At 37.0% G+C, this 18,368-nt stretch overlaps 1 protein-coding gene across 5 annotated transcripts; it reads left to right on the forward strand.

Moving 5' to 3' along the window:
• The first annotated feature begins 460 nt into the window (after positions 1-460).
• LOC114173733 (SLH domain protein) lies at positions 461-5,952 on the forward strand. 5 transcript variants are annotated; one of them, XR_003602553.2, is made up of 12 exons: positions 461-901; positions 967-1,050; positions 1,155-1,325; positions 1,811-1,899; positions 2,456-2,544; positions 2,656-2,759; positions 2,848-2,950; positions 3,024-3,099; positions 3,204-3,309; positions 3,761-4,292; positions 4,497-4,604; positions 5,346-5,952. XR_003602553.2 is itself a non-coding variant. In XM_028058302.2 (11 exons), exons 1-11 carry the CDS (start codon positions 697-699, stop codon positions 5,437-5,439), a joined length of 1,653 nt encoding a protein of 550 aa, XP_027914103.1. In that variant the 5' UTR covers positions 463-696; the 3' UTR covers positions 5,440-5,952. The 5 variants fall into 5 exon arrangements, 4 of the variants coding, with proteins under 4 accessions (XP_027914103.1, XP_027914104.1, XP_027914105.1 ...); XM_028058302.2 differs by lacking the exon at positions 4,497-4,604 and having other exon boundaries at positions 463-901; XM_028058303.2 differs by lacking the exon at positions 4,497-4,604 and having other exon boundaries at positions 463-901; positions 1,814-1,899.
• Positions 5,953-18,368: the final 12,416 nt, after the last annotated feature.

Raw genomic sequence — 18,368 nt, forward strand, 5'->3', positions numbered from 1 at the left:
AAAATATCAAGTTTATCCTTTAAATATAATAATTTATTAAAATTTTAAAAATTGACTGTTACTTTTACAAGTTTTTTATAAAATCTTCTGATTATTTTCCTTTATTTTTAATAAATATAAGTTTAGTTTATATATTAACTTAATAACATTACAATATTATCACCTACTAATATAATATCACACATATTTAAAAATGCATACATGCATACGCTTGTGTTTACACTAGTAACAAATAAAAAAAATTCATAAAAATCAAAAATTGGCATGGTGTTGACTTTAATACCGTTTGGTCAAAATTAACGGTAAAAACCAAATTAAATTATTTTTAAGAGAATGAAAACCATATTGAGACAAAGAACAAATTTGAAGACCAAACTGATATTGCTTGAACGGATCATGATAGTAATTTAACCTTAAAAAAAAAAAAACTATTCTTATAAAAAAAGAGACAACAAAAATATTACCTAACATTTTTGAAAGGTGAGAGTGTCGTTCATGACCATTGGGTTTAGCTAGCGGCGGTGTCACAGTTGTGGGTTACCTCCGCCACCGTGTTCATTCTTTGGTTGCCCCGTCTTGCTTCTTCCACTCTCACTCTTCCCTTCACCCAAACGCACCGTTTCAAACTTCCCCCTCGATCGCATCTCCCTCATCAGTTAACACCCACCCTAACCCTAATTCTTCGTTCCCACCAAAATGTGGTTCGCAACATCCTCCCCTTCCTTCGTTCTCTTCCTTCCAACCACTATCCCTTCTCTTCCCCATTCCCTCCGCCCCCTCTCCTCCCTCCATCGCCGCCCCCTCGCCGCCTCCCTCTCTTGGGCCCCTCCGTCCCCCGACCAGTCCGATGACTTCCGCGGTTGGGCCCTCCCGGAGGCCCCTGCTCAAACCGACAACAAAGGTAGGTTAAGTTACGTTAGGTTCTCTTTCTACGTTTCATGTGATGCGAACTTGTGTTGCGTGCAGTTGCAGTGTTTCCTTCTTATGCAGTTGTGGGCGTCGGTACTTCACTCGCTCTTCTACTCGCTGTTTTTGCTGTTTCCAGGAAAGGTAGCTTGCGCTCTCGTTTAACCTTCGGCTTCGGGATGTATCGTTTTTCGTCTCAGTTTTTTTTTTTTTCTGTTCCCCTTTTTACGAATGTGATGTGCGGTTAGGTTTTGATTTTCGACTCGCGAGGCCGTTGCAAGGGATGTGCGGTGACGTGGAGACTCGGCGTTGTCTAAACGACACCCCGGACTTTGATGTTTCTGGTGGGAGCAAGTCAACGGTGTCCGAGGCCCGCACGGAGGACGTGTCTGATACCCTTACGGAAACTGGTAAATATGGTAATGTTTGGTTTTCTATTTTGTGTTTAATCGTAGTGTTTAGGATTTTTGGTGATTTATGGTCCGAATTCGAATTAGTCTTTGAAATTATGAACTCCGATTTGGTTTTGAAATTACGAAAGTATCATACTAATTATGGAAATTATCAAACTATTAGAAACGGAATGATTAAAATGATCAACGGTAGGTAATTTGATAAACTTTTTTTTTGTGTGTAAATCGGGATATCTTGTTTTTAAGGTTGGAGTTTATGGGCATGGATTGATTTGTTTTTGAAATTACACAAACGTCACTGTAGTTTCTGAAATTACCAAACTAGTTACATCATTTTGGTCCTTGACATTACAACCATAATGACTATAACTGACAACGATTGATATCTCAGGACTAAAACTGAATGGTACATGCAGACTCAGGGACTAATTTGGTGTATTAGCTGAATGTTTCTATAACCATTTCCTTTTTTTTTTTTCTTGTCATATCAGTAGCTGTAGAAAAACCTGAACGAGTTGTGATCGCGGTTTCTGTGGATTCTACCCAAGAAGAAGCATTGTCAGTCTTAAAGTCACTGAAGGTTTGTTTTCAGAAGCAAGCAAGGTTTTCAAAAATGAATTAGAGACCAGTAGTATCTGCCCATGTGGTGTTAAACTGTTGATGGTCTGTAGAACTTTAATTTCAATATCACCTTTTCTTGGATCACTGTTAATGGGAAACCTAGATACATTTGACTTATGACGTTAGCTCTCTACCTTATTCAGTTCAATCTACTTAGCACTTAGGAAAAAATGCTCCATCATTTGCTTTAATTTTAAGTTTGTCTAACAGCATAAACCACAGATAAAGCTGTCAAGAACCTAGATCAAGTAACAGAGAAATGATAATGTGGATAAATGATTATGATGATAAAAGTTTATTTATTTTGCCTCTTGGAATTGGAAATTGTACATTTACTCTGTTACATTATGTTTTGGCGTACTTAATTTCTGCTGGTTTTGTGGAATTCATTCTTGTTTGGTGCCTAACATGTGTGTTCTGTTGTGTAATGCGGCACTGAAACAATGTGCTATTTTTTATGCTTTGGTTGAGTTTTATTAGGCTTGAATTTGTGTTTTTTTTTATGACATGTCTAGATAATTGAAGATGATGCGGAAGCCAATGAACTGTGTACCAGAAGAGAATTTGCTAGATGGCTAGTTAAATTGAATTCATCCTTGGAAAGGTTAGTAGTTCCTGATTCATCATGCATGCAAATTTGCAGTCAGAAATAATCTAAAATTTGTAGCTCTGCCTGGGTTCCATTCCATTGGAAACGGATTTCCCTGTCTTCCAGGAATCCTAAACACAGGATTGCTCCTATAGTATCACTTTCTGGGTCTGTAGTCACTGCATTTGATGATATTGGTGTTGATGACCAGGACTTTAGATCCATACAAGGTAAAATGTTGCAACTTTACTTCAACCCATAATGTTTCACTTATGTGCAGAAATTTGAATGTTTGCTTTTCCATTTGAGAAAAAAAAGTTTTAGCTGAAGCCGGTGTGATCCCCAGCAAATTATCTTGGAACAACAGTTTCAATTATAGTGGATCTGGCAGTCTTGAAAACATGCACTTTTTTCCTGATAGGTATATTTGTCCTCTATCCTTCAATGCTGCAGAATCAAATTTTGTTTTACTGAATTGAATATGTGCACTGCAGATTCATCTCACGACAAGATCTAATAGACTGGAGAGCTCAGTTGGAGTATGATCTTTTTACTGGGCTAACTGACCAGGTATGCTGTTTTCAAAAGTTTGGTATTTGGATAGTTTTGAATGAATGTTAATGATTAAAACTTCACCTTGTGGTAGCACTGATACCTTCTTTTTTACAGTCCAGATATCAATTAAAAAAGCAGGTTATATGGATGTGAAGCAGGTCACTTCTCCAGTAGTTTATGTGGACATGTTGGCAGGGGATAGGAGTATACTTAGAACAGTGTTTGGTATCACCTCTCGGGCTTTTCCACCATGCTTTGACATTTATTTTTGTTTTGTTGATCACATCGGGTTTCTTTACATGTTTCTAACTGCAATGTCTTGTTTTCAAGGACGTAAAACTTCTATAGTTTGAGATATGATAATGAGAAATATTTCATTTAATTAATTTAGGTAATGGGGTAGGGGAACAAATTAAAACAGGTTACGTTGGTTATTCTATGTTTAAATGATGAAGAAAAGCTGAGAAGCATAATGAAATTAGAAACAAAATCAGACTCTATATTCAGTACCTGCTACCTGTTTTATGCTTGCACCTTGACCAGTAGGCCAAATTAATGCATGAATAGTAAAGTTGTTATATATTTTATTTAAGTCTCAGATTATCACCATGTTTCTAAGAGTGCCATGATGAAGAATGATCATAGGAGGAATCTGCTGTGAACTTATTGTTAACAGGACAGAGCAAGCGATTTCAGCCAAACAAGCCTTCCACAATAGCACAAGCGGCAGTGGCTCTGACAAGTGGTAGGATGAAGGCAGCAATATCGGCTGAACTGTTGAGAATAGAAGCCGAACATTCTGCCAGGCAGGCTGAGGCAGAAGAAATCAGATCTGAGTTGCTCAGTCGAGGAAACATGCAGAGGTTTTGGGATGAGAAGCTTAATGATGAGAAAAACCGTGGTTTAGATGTAGAGAAGCTTTATCATATGGAAGTAAAGAATTTGGAAGAAGAGGAGATCAATCAAGATAAGTTATATACTGAGTATTTGAAAGAAAAGTCAGCTATGGATTGTCAGAAGCAGTTGCTTCTTAGCTTGAAGAAAGAAGTTGATGAGATATCAGAAAAAGTTGCATCTGAGAGAGTCATATATGTGGATGAAAGGCTTGTAGTACAAAATTTGCTCAAAGATTTAGAATTCAAGCTTGAAGAATTGCTTGACACCAAATCTACTCTGGAAGCTGAAAAAGAAGCTCTTCAGATTCTTAGGTAATTTCTGACTTAGACTTATAAGCGTCAAACACAGGTATCTATTTTTATTTATGACTTTCCAAATGACAATTTCAAAATTTGGAGGATTCTAAAACCAGGTTTGGGAGTTAAACATTCGGCATGTTAACCCATTTGTTTGATATCACTTGATTTAGTGTCAACACATGTATCCATTGTGATCTATGGCTTTCCAAATGACAGCTTCAAACTTTAGCGGCTTCTATAACCTGAAGAGGGGGAAGGTTTGGGAATAAGTTACTTGGTGTCAACACATTGCTGTGTGATAAACGCGTTCCTTGTAGCTCAATGGTTAGAATGTTTTCTTTTGTGAAAGTCAATGTGGAACCCAGTAATTTGAAGCTAAATATTTGAAAATTTAATTTACTATGTTTCTGTTTGAACCATATATTTTAAGATTTATTGATGGTTCTCAGTCACGATTTAGGAGGACATTTAGGTCTAAACTTATTCAATTTATGGGGTTGTGTATGACGTCTATACGTCCCTGCCTTGATCATATCTTAGGAATTCCACTTAAGTGACCCGTGATTTTCTTTTTAAGTCGGTAACCATAGATGGCATTGTGCCGCGTAGGTTAGCTACCCATGGGTCAATTCCATCATGTTCTTATGAGAGCCAAAAAGTGCTGTTTAATTATTTCTTTGGAAGTTTTATTTAATTCTACCTGCGCATCTCAATTGTTTGCTTTTGGTTCAATCATGTTCCTGGTGGGTATTTCTCTTAAGTAATTCTTGTCTTTGGTTCCATTTATATGCATTATCTAGCATAAAAGGTTCTGGAGTATTGCTAATGGCGAAGATTTTGAAGGGAACTAGTTATCTTTCTGGGAAAAAATTAGTCATCTAGTAGTACTTGGTTGGTCCTCTGGTGTTAGAAGCATGGCCTGCAGCGTTTAGAAAATAAATGATTTGACGCACAAACTAGTAAAATTACTTTCACCTGGTGAACCTGCTAGTAAAATTACAAACTAGTAAAATCTTGATTGTATTTGGAATGAGGTGAGTCTGATGAATAATTCAAATGTTGCAGATCTTGGGTGGAGGACGAGGCAAGGAGAAGCCAAGCTCGGGCAGCTGTTCTCGAGGAGGTAGGGCGAAGATGGAAATGGGGTGACCAAGCTTGATTGGGGACACGTCCTACAAAATGTAAATTAACATATCTACATATACACTAATAGCATAAATCCTTTAGGCTACCATGCTCTGTATGGTATTATGGTCTCTTGTGAGAGAGGAAAGGGTTAAGGTTGATGACGAGCTTCATTCTTCGGTGTTATGTACACATTCAAAAAGGAAAATTGTTGATGTGAGTTGTTTTAATTCCCGTGGTCCTGAAAGATTTTCCATCCCTCTCATGAGTCGGATTGGGAGGGAGGGGGATCACAGCCAGTCTTGTTATCTACTCAAAATTTTGTGTGGATCCTGATTAGCTAGCTATTTTTATGTTTTTGAAGCTTTAAGTGGAATAACTCCATAATGTCGGTCATCTATATAGGAGATACCATTCCAGTGGACTGAGTGTGCTTTCAATTTATGTTTTTGTCATAATAATGTGATGAAATAGACGAAACCATGATCTGTTCTATGGTTAACCTTAAATTAGAATGAGATATATATGACAACTTTTATACGTTTTATATTGTTGGAAGACTTCTATCAATTTGACTGTGCTTGGTTTTACTCAATTTTTGTGTATCTTATACGGAGATTGTGCCATAGGAAACAATACTAATCAAGATTCTAATTTTTAGTATATCATAGTAATTAGACTTGTATGAGATCTGCAGATAGTTAATTTTAAATCATTAATAAACCAATTCAGTTTGAAATCTTGTCTAATATGTGTTTTTCTAGTTTGATTATTATTCAGTATTAATAGTCAACTAAAAATGGATTGTTATTTTTATCATTGTGAGTGGTTATAGAAGTCTAAGATAACATGTTCCTTACAGTATGAATTACTTTCAATTCATTCAATTTCTCATTTTACATGATTTTTAATGCATACTATTTCCCATATTTTACATCATTTGTTTGGACGTTGCTCTTCAATGAACTTCTCTCAATTTGATGTAAAACATTGTGTTCTTAATACCTCAGTACAAAATCTTTTTACTGACCTTCACGTTTTACTTTCAGTAAGAATATTTGATGTCTAATGTTGATATTTTTGTAAAGTTATTCTTAGCTACATTGGTTTATGGTTTTGTTGATAACTTCTGTTAAATAAAAAAATTAACGAAAATACACGGGCTAACAATGTCACTGTGTAACAGAAAAGCGAAGAAAACGTACACACAGTTGACAGCATTGTAGCAGAAGTGATTGACGATCTGAAACTCAGTCTTTAGTGACATGAGGTCAAACTCTGGGTCTTACGAGATGAGTTGAAGACACCATTCCAGAATCCTCAAAAAAATATAATGATCATTTCAACCTAGTCTCTTCCATGCGTGTAGCTGAATCTCGTCCATCCCATGACAATCAATCCATAAACAAAGATGACTCAATGACCCTGCAATGCAAATCCAGCATAATGCAGAGCATTTGTATGTGATGATGATACTTCTATTCATTTTTACAATATTTTATTTTAGTTTTTTTAGTGTATTTGAGATTAAATCACTTTTTTAATAAGAATTTTATTTAATATAGATTATCTAAATTTCAACTAAAATCATTAATTAAAATAACTAATTAGTCTTAATAATATATTATACGCTCTTATGATAGTATATATGTTGAATTTTGATGATAATTGATTTATATGTTTGAACGTATATATGTCCTGTGAACGATCTAATATGTGTATCGTACTGTTAAAGAAAATTTGAAACTTTTATAGTGATAGATAATTTAGTGGACTTTTGAATGCACTTATCGTTTATTTGAATTGAATGATTTTATTTAAGAAATATGCAAAATTCAATTATGGGAAAGAATAATTTGATCAATTGTAATTTGTAATCATATATGTGATATAATTTGATTTGTTTCCTTTAGAAAAAAAAGATGAAATATGTTTTTTAATATAATATAAAAAATTTCATATAGTTGTTTAATGTCAAAAAGATGAAGATACATGTATGATGATGTGGATTATGCAAAATTAAATGTTAGGTGATTTAGAGGTGTAGAAATTATATTCAAAAGGGTCACATTAAGAGATATAATAACTTTAGAGACACACCACACTCTATAATCCCATTATTGTTTTTTCTATTTTCTTATTTGCAATTTTTGTTCTCTTCCTCATGAAAGATTAAACCTTTTTGGATTGATTCTTTAGTGATTTCATAGTCAAAGGCTTTATACAATTCAAGTTTATTCTTTATTTTCGATAATAGAGTGTCCCTATATTGTATGTCTTTTCGAGTTCTAGTTGATGATCTTGAGATTGTTTTTGATCACTTGTTAATGATTTAATCTTGTTCTTTAATGGGACTTTTCAATTTTCTTAATTCTAACATTGCGTTGATTAACTCTAATGATGTCATTTCAATGGACTTGAGGTTAAAACATCGGTGCTATATGTGAGGATGAGAAAAAGGTCAAAGATGGAATGAGAAAGTGATTTTAAAGATGATTCATCATTCCTTTAGCCCTCAATGGGGATGAATAAGAAAGTAGTTCCAAAGATGAACTTCATTTTCCTTAAATCTCAACTAAGGAACTTATTTCATTATGTTCAATGGTCTCATATAGCTTAAGTCAAAACCAAAGATAATTTAGAGACGTTTTTTCAACTTTATTCTTAGATGCACCATTTAAGGACAAAACCATAACATAATTAAGAGTTTTAAAGTAGCTAATACCTCATATACATAATTGATTCCCTAATCATGTTATATAAACCAATTTGAAGTCATAATAATAAAGTTTGTAAAAAAAATTGGTACACAAAAATGATGAAGAAAAGATTACTATAATTATAGTTGTTAATTTCGCTTAACCCACAGGTTTAGACCTTGAACCATGTTGGTTGGAGTCAAAAAAACCCACAATTACAAAAATTCCCAAATTAAAAAAAGCCCACAAAAGTCCTGTGGGTTAAGACCAATTCAAGAACTTCCTTTCTAAACATGAGAAATATATTATTAAGTCCTTTCTCGATAATCGACCTTGACCCATCCATCAAATCCCTTTATAGTAGTCAACCCTGCCCATGCCGACCTCACTCGACCGTCAACTTAGGTTGGCTTGTCTCGACCGATGATTAGCTATCGGCTCGGGTCAGCTTGTCTTAGTTGTCAGCTAAAGTCAGCCTATCTCAATCTTCAACCTGGGCCAACCAATTTCGATTGTGGGGGCATGCTTATCAATCTCGGTCGTCGACACGGGTAGGCACGTCTCGGTCGTTGGTGCAAGTTGACCGGTCTTGGTTGTCCGCCTGGCCCGACCCTTCTTAATTATGGGTCGAGCTAACCATTCTCGATTGTAGGCCCAGACCAACTTGTCTCTATCGTGGGCCAGAGCTGGCCTATCTTGACCGTTGGGCTAGGTCAATCCATCTCGGTTGTCGACCCTTCTCGGTCGACTGCCCGACCCGATCCTTATCGATCGTGGGCCCGAGCTGACATGTATCGACAATTGGCACGCATAGGTTCATATTGGCCGTTGGCACGGTCTTACCTGTCTCAACCGTCGAAGCGGGCCGACCCGTCTGGGTCATGTGCTTGGGTTGTCCCTTCTCAACTATGAGCCTAGGCTGGCTCGTCTCGGTCGTGGGCTAGGGCCAACCCGTCTTGGCTATCGGCTGGGGTTTGCCTGTCTCGATCGTCGGCCTCTGTTGGCCTGTCTCAATCATGGGCTCAGGTTGACCTGTCTCGACCATTAGCATGAGGCTGGCCTATATTGGTCATCGACCCGACCCGACCCGACCCGACCCTTCTCGACCGTGGGCTCGTGGAAGTCCGTATCGACCGTGGGTTTAAACAAATCTGTCTTGTCCGTGGGCCTAGGCTGACCTAACCCAGCTTGGTCGTCCAATCTTGACCTTCGATTTGGATCGATCCAAGATAACTCAACTTAATCTTTGACTCAAACTCAAAATATTGTTTTCAAGAATTAGTTAAAGTATTTTAGTTGGTTAAACCCATCTTGCCCTTGACCCTAACCCACTTGAGAGGAAGCTTTAGGGGTTGGGATTTTTTTTTGCCCCCTCGTTTGGGAGTCCCCTCTAAGGGAGGCTTAACAAATAGTTGTTAGGACTCACCCATGAACCATTAGCCAAATTAACACCTCTAACTATAATTACACTTAAAAGCAATTTGGATAAAGATCAACTATAAAGATTTTAGTGTAGATAAGAATTATAAAATGCAACAGAATATTAATAAATTTAAATGGATATAGAAACGTAAAAGCAAAAGAAGAAATTATTTTGAAAACATTAAAAACATGCATATGAAATATAAAAAAATTATCGTAGAGGAATAATAGTAATATCTTTTTGCCATTTCCCTTTTTCGCTTTTAAATACTATGAACACATGGTATTTTATCATATCTAAAAAGATTACATTTAATATTTATACAGACGACTTTCCATGATTTTTTTTTACGTAACACTTGCGCTATACTGTATTGAAGGTTTACTCTTCAACCATATAGAAAAAGACATATTCATTAGTTTGTAGCTTCTTTCACATGCCCTTTTCAATTAAGTTAATTGTATAAACAAACATATAACTTCTCCAAATTTACTAATAAATAACTTTTGGACATTCTTAATCATACATGGAAAATGATATTCTCATTCATCTTCAAATTTTCATTAGATTTTGGTATTGAAATAAATAAATAGTTAAATGCAGGATAAGTTATATAAATAAAATTATTAAAAGCTTTAGAATCTCAGGATTTATTATATAGAAACAAATCAATAATAACATTACACAACTCCTGAATAGAAAATATTAACCCGGAATAACAAACACTTTCCAATAGACATGTCATTTAATTAATTTAAAGCAGATTCCAACCTAAATTTTGTCTTTATTAAGAAGTAGATTTTAAAATTATTTCAACTTTCCAAAATCAACTTCTTAAAGTTTACACCCATTTTATTTTAATATTTTGTGTAGTTTTTAGAAATTAAATTCTTGTCTCTCTCTTTGGTGCATCAAGGCTTGTGGAACATAATATAAATTCTAAAGTGAAATTTCTAGTTTTGTAATCGATGCATCGTGTACGTAAGAATCTTTATACCAAAGGAACGAGGAACACAATGCAATCTTGTGGCCTATGTTTGGTTTTGGATGGTATTTTGGCCACAAATGGTTGTAGAACCAACCAAATTAATGTACACGATTATGACATTTTTCTTCCCTTCCATGTGTGCTTCTTCTATTGTATATTATGTATTGGTTCTCGTTCCATAAATTTCTTCTGTAAACATTTTCAGAGGATAAGAAAAATAAAACAAAATTGTTTTAATTTATGTATAAATATAGAATAAATTTTAATAAATGATATGAATTAGTTTATATATTTAATTTTATAAATTTTTTTATTTTTTCTTTTAAAATTAATTATGAAAAAACTTGTTACAACAGACTTATATTCTACATATACTACGCATTATTCTTTGTGAAGATCGTCTCTTATGATGGCAGCTATACGATCATTGCCTTATGTTTGTTATAGTTTTTATTTTTATTTTATGTATTGAATTTAAATTATTAAATTATGCTCTTTTTTATATTATTTTTAGTTAATTTGTTAATATTTTTACATAGTTATATATATTATTTGAGAATTTTCATCACTCATTAAAAAATATAGGGAAACATAGTTTAAATTAAAGAAAACACTAAGAGAATTATAAAAATTAAACTTCATACAATAATATTTTGAAAAAAATAATAGTAATAAGACCCACTTATATAAGGCCCACTATTTGTTTCTGCCCTAATTTCTAAAGGGTTGCCCTAAATCAGTTGGGCCTAACCCACTATTTGTTTATGCCCTAATTTCTAAAGGGCTGCCCCAAATCAGTTGGGCCTAGGGCTGGCTCATAGAGAGCCAAAGACCCTAATCTGCCCTAACACCCTTATTCCTCTCACTTTTAGAAAATCAGTCTCCCTCATTTCCTCCTAGAGCAGTTGCAACTCTTTGCTAGGGTTTTGGACCCCGTTTGTTCTCAAGTTCATTCAACCATTTTCTGCTCCACGTAAGTTGTCCCTTAACTCATACTCTTTCTTCTTCAGTTGGCCTTCGTAGTTCCTATTGGAGGTTCACAGTAATAACCTCGTTTCCATTCCGTGTCACTGTTCGCAGCTCTTAAAACTGCTCTCAAAGTTGTTGTACTCGTGGGCTTAAGTGTCGAAGTCCCTTATTAGCTTATTTCCAAGTAAGGGAAGTTAGGGTTCACTTGTTTAGTTCGTTTTCTGCTTGCTTTGCTGCTATAGTATGATTTTATGGTTTGTATGCTACTGTGAGTTGATGAAAATGCCTTTTGAGTCGTTGGGATTGCGTCTGTGTGACTGTTGCACGAGAGAACAATGGTGAGCATTGTTTTCTCGCCCAAGCGAGCGTGTCTCGCCTAGGTGAGATTAACAGAGGCTCGCCCAGGCCTTTTGCGCGAGTTGTCGCTCAAGCAACCAACCCTGGTTTTGAGCAAGGGAATGTCTCACTCAGGCGAGGGGGTCTCGAGGTATCTTATCTTAATATCCCCATGTGATCAAGAACTCACAATTATAATTAAATGATCTCACGTAAGAGAGTTACAATAACACTCATATAGTTCACTTCACATAATGAAGGATTTACAATGGTTTTGTTCAACCCAATATCACTCTCTAAAAAAAATGTATATGACGATATAAGTGCACAAACTATTCTCTCTTTCTCTTTTCTCTTTTCTCTTCAAGATTGGATTTGACAGAGTTTCAACATGTTTGATTCTTTTCTTTTTCTCTCTTGTGTCTTGTCTTCTTCATCTAGATCTTGATGTATAGTTATGCTTATGCCATTTGACCACTAATGCAAAATATCTTCATATATTCAAATATCTTTGTCGTTCTTTACTTTGGAAGTTCTTGATAATCAATTAGAGTGTATTTCTTCCTGTGAATTATCAATTCTTTCCTTTTTAGCCATTCAACAATTTGAATTTTAAATATTGTAATGTTATGGATGTAATCATCAAAATATACTCTTACAATCTTCAATTTGTAGAGTCTATTTCTTGTCTCGTGATTGATTAATATTCATATGACAATATTTAGAGTTATCCATCAGAGAGGAATTCAAAATATGTCCTTATATGAATAATTTAATATTCAATTCAGATTTCTGGATTTTTTCAAATATATCTTCAATTATTATTTGTTCCCATAATCAAATCTTCTGTTAGAATATCTTCAAATAATGTTGAGACTTGTTGTGCAATTCTCTTTCTCAACATGACCATCAATTCCAATGTTCAAATTCTTTTGATCAATTTGCAATTGATCTTCATCACCTTGTGATTGGATGGATTTCTTTTGCATCATTTTGAACTTGATTTGTTTGACCAATCTGATACTCATTTTATACTTTGACACTTTACTCGTCTAGTCATCTTTCAATTAGGTCGTCTAATGGAAGTACTCGTTTAATAGGTGTTTCAACATTTTACTTCATGAGTTGACTTTGACTCGTCTAATAGATACTTGTCTAGTATCTTTTGTGTGCTTTTATATTGACTTGTATGATGTTTCATATTGAATTGTTCTAGTACTTTTTGCCTGTCTAGAATGTTTCTTTTCTTTACTCGTCTAATATTTGCTTTAACTCATCATTTGTTTATAAATATTTATTATTGGGATACGCAATTTTTTTAAAACAAAAAATTTTCAAGGTTGTAAATGGTTGCATTAAGAAATAAAAAAATATCTATCTTCTTTTTATTTTTATATTGATTTAGTTATAAATAATTGTAAGTTAAAAGTTATCACTAATTTATGAATATTATAAAAAAGTTATTTGCAAGCTAAATTTTAAAACACTAATAATAAATATACATTATATATGTATATGTGTAAGATCCACTTTAATTTTGTCCTAAAATTTAAGGGCCTCTCTTAGTCAGTTGGGCCTAAGGCTGGCCCATAGGGCATCCCAAAACCCCTAAAACAGCCTAACCCTCTCATGTTCTACCCACTTTGCAAAATCAGCCATCTTACTCCTCTTTTCCCCTCAAATAGTGCTCTGTTAGGGCTCGAAGCTCATTCAGATTCAAGTCAGCTCAACCTCATTCCATGCTCCTGAAGTTGTTGGGTTCGTTGCCGTAGGTGCCTGTGCTTTCCACTAGCATCTGTCCAGGTGAGGGAAGCTAGGATATTTCATACTTTTATAAATAATGTGTCTTTTTGTTTCTGTTGGGTGCTCTTGATAATTTGATGTGCTTTTGATGGTGTGAAAATAATCAGTGTATTGTTTCTGGATGGGCTTTTGGCTTTGCATGCGTGAGAGCAGGTGAGATCTGCTATGCTCGCCTAAGCGAGCTGTTTCTTGCCCAAACGGGAAGCTCTCGCCTAAGCGAGAATGGTAGTAACTCGCCCCTTTTTAGTTTCGAGTGCTCGCCTGAGCGAAGGCCTCTCGCTTGAGCGAGATGAGCTAGCTTGAGCGAGAACTCGAAGTACTCTTTGTTTTCAATCTCGCTTAAGTGAAAGTTTTTTCGCTTGAGCGAGACACCCTGTTGCCTGAGCGAGAGCTCCTTAGCTTGAGCGAGATTGACAATTGTTAAATGCTTGTATGCTCCCATGATTGATTTGTTTACTCTTTTAAAGCATGAAATATGATGCCAACGTTTTATACAATGTGCTTGTGTTTTCTTAAATTTTTGCTGTTTGAGATTTCGTGTTTTTACATGTTGAAACCATTAAAAAGTTGTCAGTTTAGCTTAAGCGAGGGATTTTAGCTTAAGCGAGATCAGTCTCGCTTAAGCGAGAATTTCTAGCTTAAGCGAGATCAGTCTAACTTAAGCGACAATTGCTGCAAAATTTTAATTTCTTACTTTAACTTGAACTTGTGGATTGATTCAATTACTTTTAAAAACATGAATTGGAAGAATGGGTATGAGTAGAATGGTTTATGGTCTGTGATTGATAAGTTTAACATGACCTTGGCATGTGACTTGTATGAGATGGTTGGTAATCAAAGTGGCATGGTGTCGGTATGAATTACACTTCTATATTCATGAATTGGGAAGGATGATTTGGAATGGATTCAACATGGAACATGTATGAAGATGGATTATAAAGGTTGGCATGAGATTTATAAGCATGATAAATATTACTGTTTGTTTGAATATGTATAGTATGTGGTCAGTACGTAATTCCTTGGAATCTCTAGGTGAGATTTCATGGTCATGCTTCAGTGGTGGGACGTAATTCCCTGGCCCCTGTTAGTAGGTGTCCATGGTGGTGCCCCATCTATATAATTTAGTAAGGATTCAAGGTAAGGATTGCATCCTAAGACTCTAAGGAGTCAGTTAGTCTCACTTAGAGCGGACTGACTCTTGTGGTGAGAGTAGCAGGAGGCTTGAAACTCATTAAGGGCTAACCTTGTGTGTGGGGGATTGATTCATTGTAACACTTGTAACACATAGCTCGGGGGTGAGCAGAGGTATCCACCACAAGTGCAAGCATCCGCTGAATCCGACCAAATTATATATATCAAGATGAGTCGAATCGAGTCTTAGTGTATTGATTGTAAGGTCATAACATGCTTGGATGATGTATGTATATTGGACTGTGAAAGTATATCTGATTGCATGATAAAACTAATTTTGGCTCTAGCTTACCCTTGCTTGTTTGATTGCCTTGTATGTTGTCCTTCTACCTTTGCGATGATCATCAATTTATTGATGGGAGCAGATGCGAGAGGTACTCGAGATCAACAGGGAAGAGATGATTCCGCTGCATAGTCTAACACTGGACTTCATGTTTTATTTGGGCTTTTCTTTAGGGCTAAGGCTCGTGTATTGTATTACCCTTAAGGCTTTATTTCGAATACCGGCTATCTCTTACTCCTTTTGGGTTGTAGGCTTTGTAGTGAGCTTTAGTATTTCCTTTTAAGTACCTTGGATAACTGTAAGGAGTGACTTTATACTCTGCAACTTAGCTCTTTATATTATCCGGTGTAAGATTTCATTAAATTATGTTATTATTTAAATGGGATGTTACAATATGTATCATCTTAATTTGATTACGAATTTTATTTCATAAAATTTGGCCCCTTTTATTTAATGTAAATGCGGGAAGAACCCATGCGAAAGATGAAGAAGGAATAGTACATGAAATTTATAAATTAGTTAGCCAAATATAATAAAAAATTAGTATAAAGGTAAAATGCAGAAGGTGTCGAGACAAATATCAATTTCACGCGCTGAACGGAGAATAAAATTTAAAGAAGATAGATGTAGGAAATTCAATTAATGAATCCAATTTCGTTAAATAAATGGAAGAAATATAAAACAAGATCTCTCCATTCACTTAAAAAAATATAAACATAGTAGAATTGATTCCGTGTGAAGTTTTATTCCCTTTAAGAAACAACTAAGAGGGAGATAAAACATATACATAAAAGAAATTTGTAAGGCCCCCATTTTATTTCTGCCCTAAAGTTAGTGGGCTGCCCTTGTAAGTGGGCCTAAGGCCGGCCCAACGTATAAAGTCCTTAGGTCTGCCCTAAACCTAACGTACCTTACCATTTTCAGAAAAACTTTGTCCTTGCCTTGAGCTGCAGCCGTCACCCCCTCCGCTAGGGTTTCGTTCGACTGTCACGTAAGCTAAAGGGACTTCTACTCCATGTAAGTGTCTCTCCCAGCCGTGCCAATTCTCTTTCGCTATCTTGTTCGTATTTTCGGTTAAAAGCCTCCGTTGACTCAGTTTCCCTGGTTCTATTTCGTTGTCCTGCCAGTTCTGCGAGCCATCCTTGAGTTGTTGCACCCCGAGGTCCCGTGTCGAAGCTCCGTTAGCCCTCTTCCAGGTACGGGAAGTTAGGGTTTTTAGTTTTAAGTCATCCTTCGTGTATGAGTTGGGTGTTGATTTTATGGTGTGATATTTGGTTTTGATGCGTGAGAGTATATTGCATGAATTGTTTGGGTGGAGAACATGGCTGCTGCAGGTGAAACAATGGCGAGACCTGTTAATCTCGCTTAGGCGGGCCAGTCTCGCTTAGGCGAGATAAACAAGGGTTCGCCTAGACCAGCTTATGCGAGTGGTCGCCCAGGTGACCCGCTTTTTATTTTGAGCGACACGCCCTCCAGTTCAGGCACCCCATCAGCATCAGGGGAGAGACAGAGGCAACAGGCCTCAGGCGACGGAGTCTATGCCATGACCGGAGCTGAGGCTGCAGGTTTAGGTAACCTTGTTATGGGTTATTGTGTGCTTTCTGGGATGAGATGTTGTGTGCTATATGATTCTGGAGCGACACACTCTTTTGTGTCAAATGCATGTGTGGAACGGTTGGGTCTGTCGGTGCGCGAGTTGCAGTGTGAGCTTGCGGTGTCTACTCCGGCGTCGGGTTTGGTCAGGACATCGTCCTTATGTGCTAGGTGCCCAGTGGAGGTAGAGGGACGCAAGTACAGGGTGAACTTAATTTGCCTGCCTCTACAGGATCTGGAGGTGATCTTAGGGATGGATTGGCTCTCTGCCAATCGCATTCTGATAGATTGTCGGGAGAAGAAGTTGTTGTTTCCCGACTTAGAGGAACTTGAGTTGGTGTCCCCACAGGGAGTGGTGAGGGAGATTCAGAGTGGTGCGCAGTGCTTCATAATCTTCGCTCGTATGAAGGTAGGAGAGGGAGAGAGAACATGAGATATACCGATAGTGCATGAGTTTACAGACGTATTTCCGGATGAGGTACCTGGGTTGCCTCCCAGTAGAGAGGTGAAGTTCTCTATTGATCTAGTCCTAGGAACAGGCCCGATCTCGATGGCCCCGTATTGCATGGCTCCGGCAGAGTTGGTAGAGCTCAAGAAATAGATAGAAGATCTAATGGAGAAACAGTTCATCCGACCCAGCACTTCGCCTTGGGGAGCACCAGTGTTGTTGGTAAAGAAGAAGGACGTGAGTTCACGTCTGTGTGTGGACTACAGGCAACTGAACAAGATGACGATCAAGAATAAGTATCCGCTCCCGAGAATCGACGACTTAATGGATCAGCTACATGGGTCATCGATATTCTCGAAGATAGATCTGAGATCGGGTTACCACCAGATTTTAGTGAAGGTTGATGATGTGCAGAAGACGGCCTTCAGATCCAGATATGGCCACTATGAGTATGTGGTTATGCCGTTTGGCATGACCAACACTCCGGCGGTGTTCATGGACTACATGAACAGGATCTTCCGACCTTTCCTAGATAAGTTTGTCGTGGTCTTCATAGACGACATCCTTATCTACTCCAAGACGTAGGAGGAACATGCAGAACACCTGAGGTTGGTGCTTGGTGTTTTGAGAGAGAAGCAGCTGTATGCCAAGTTGTCTAAGTGCGAGTTCTGGATGGGTGAGGTTCAGTTTTTGGGGCATGTGATATCCGCCCAGGGGATTGCAGTGGACCCGGCAAAGGTCGAGGCAGTGGTTAAGTGGGAAAGTCCTAAGTCGACCACAAAGATCAGGAGCTTTGTGGGGTTAACGGGCTACTATAGGAGATTCATAGAGGAATTCTCCAAGATAGTGGTGCCTCTGACTTTACTTACCCGGAAAGACCAACCCTTCACTTGGACGGACAAGTGTGAGGAGAGCTTTCAAGAGCTAAAGAGGAGATTGACGAGTGCTCCTATATTGGTAATTTCGGATGTGGGGAAACCGTTTGAAGTCTACTGTGACGCGTCTCATCTCGGACTAGGTTGTGTCTTGATGCAAGAAAAGAAGGTAGTGGCATATGCTTCGAGACAACTTAAGGTACATGAGCGCAACTATCCCACTCATGACCTTGAGTTGGCAGCGATAGTATTTGCCTTAAAGATCTGGAGGCACTATCTTTATGGTGCTTAGTTCCGAGTGTTCAGCGATCATAAGAGCCTCAAGTACTTGTTTGACCAGAAGGAGCTTAACATG

The sequence above is a fragment of the Vigna unguiculata genome, chromosome 2 (genome assembly GCF_037176805.1).
Source record: "Vigna unguiculata cultivar grain cowpea cultivar isolate G323 ecotype 2 chromosome 2, ASM3717680v1, whole genome shotgun sequence".
Taxonomy (NCBI): domain Eukaryota; kingdom Viridiplantae; phylum Streptophyta; class Magnoliopsida; order Fabales; family Fabaceae; genus Vigna; species Vigna unguiculata.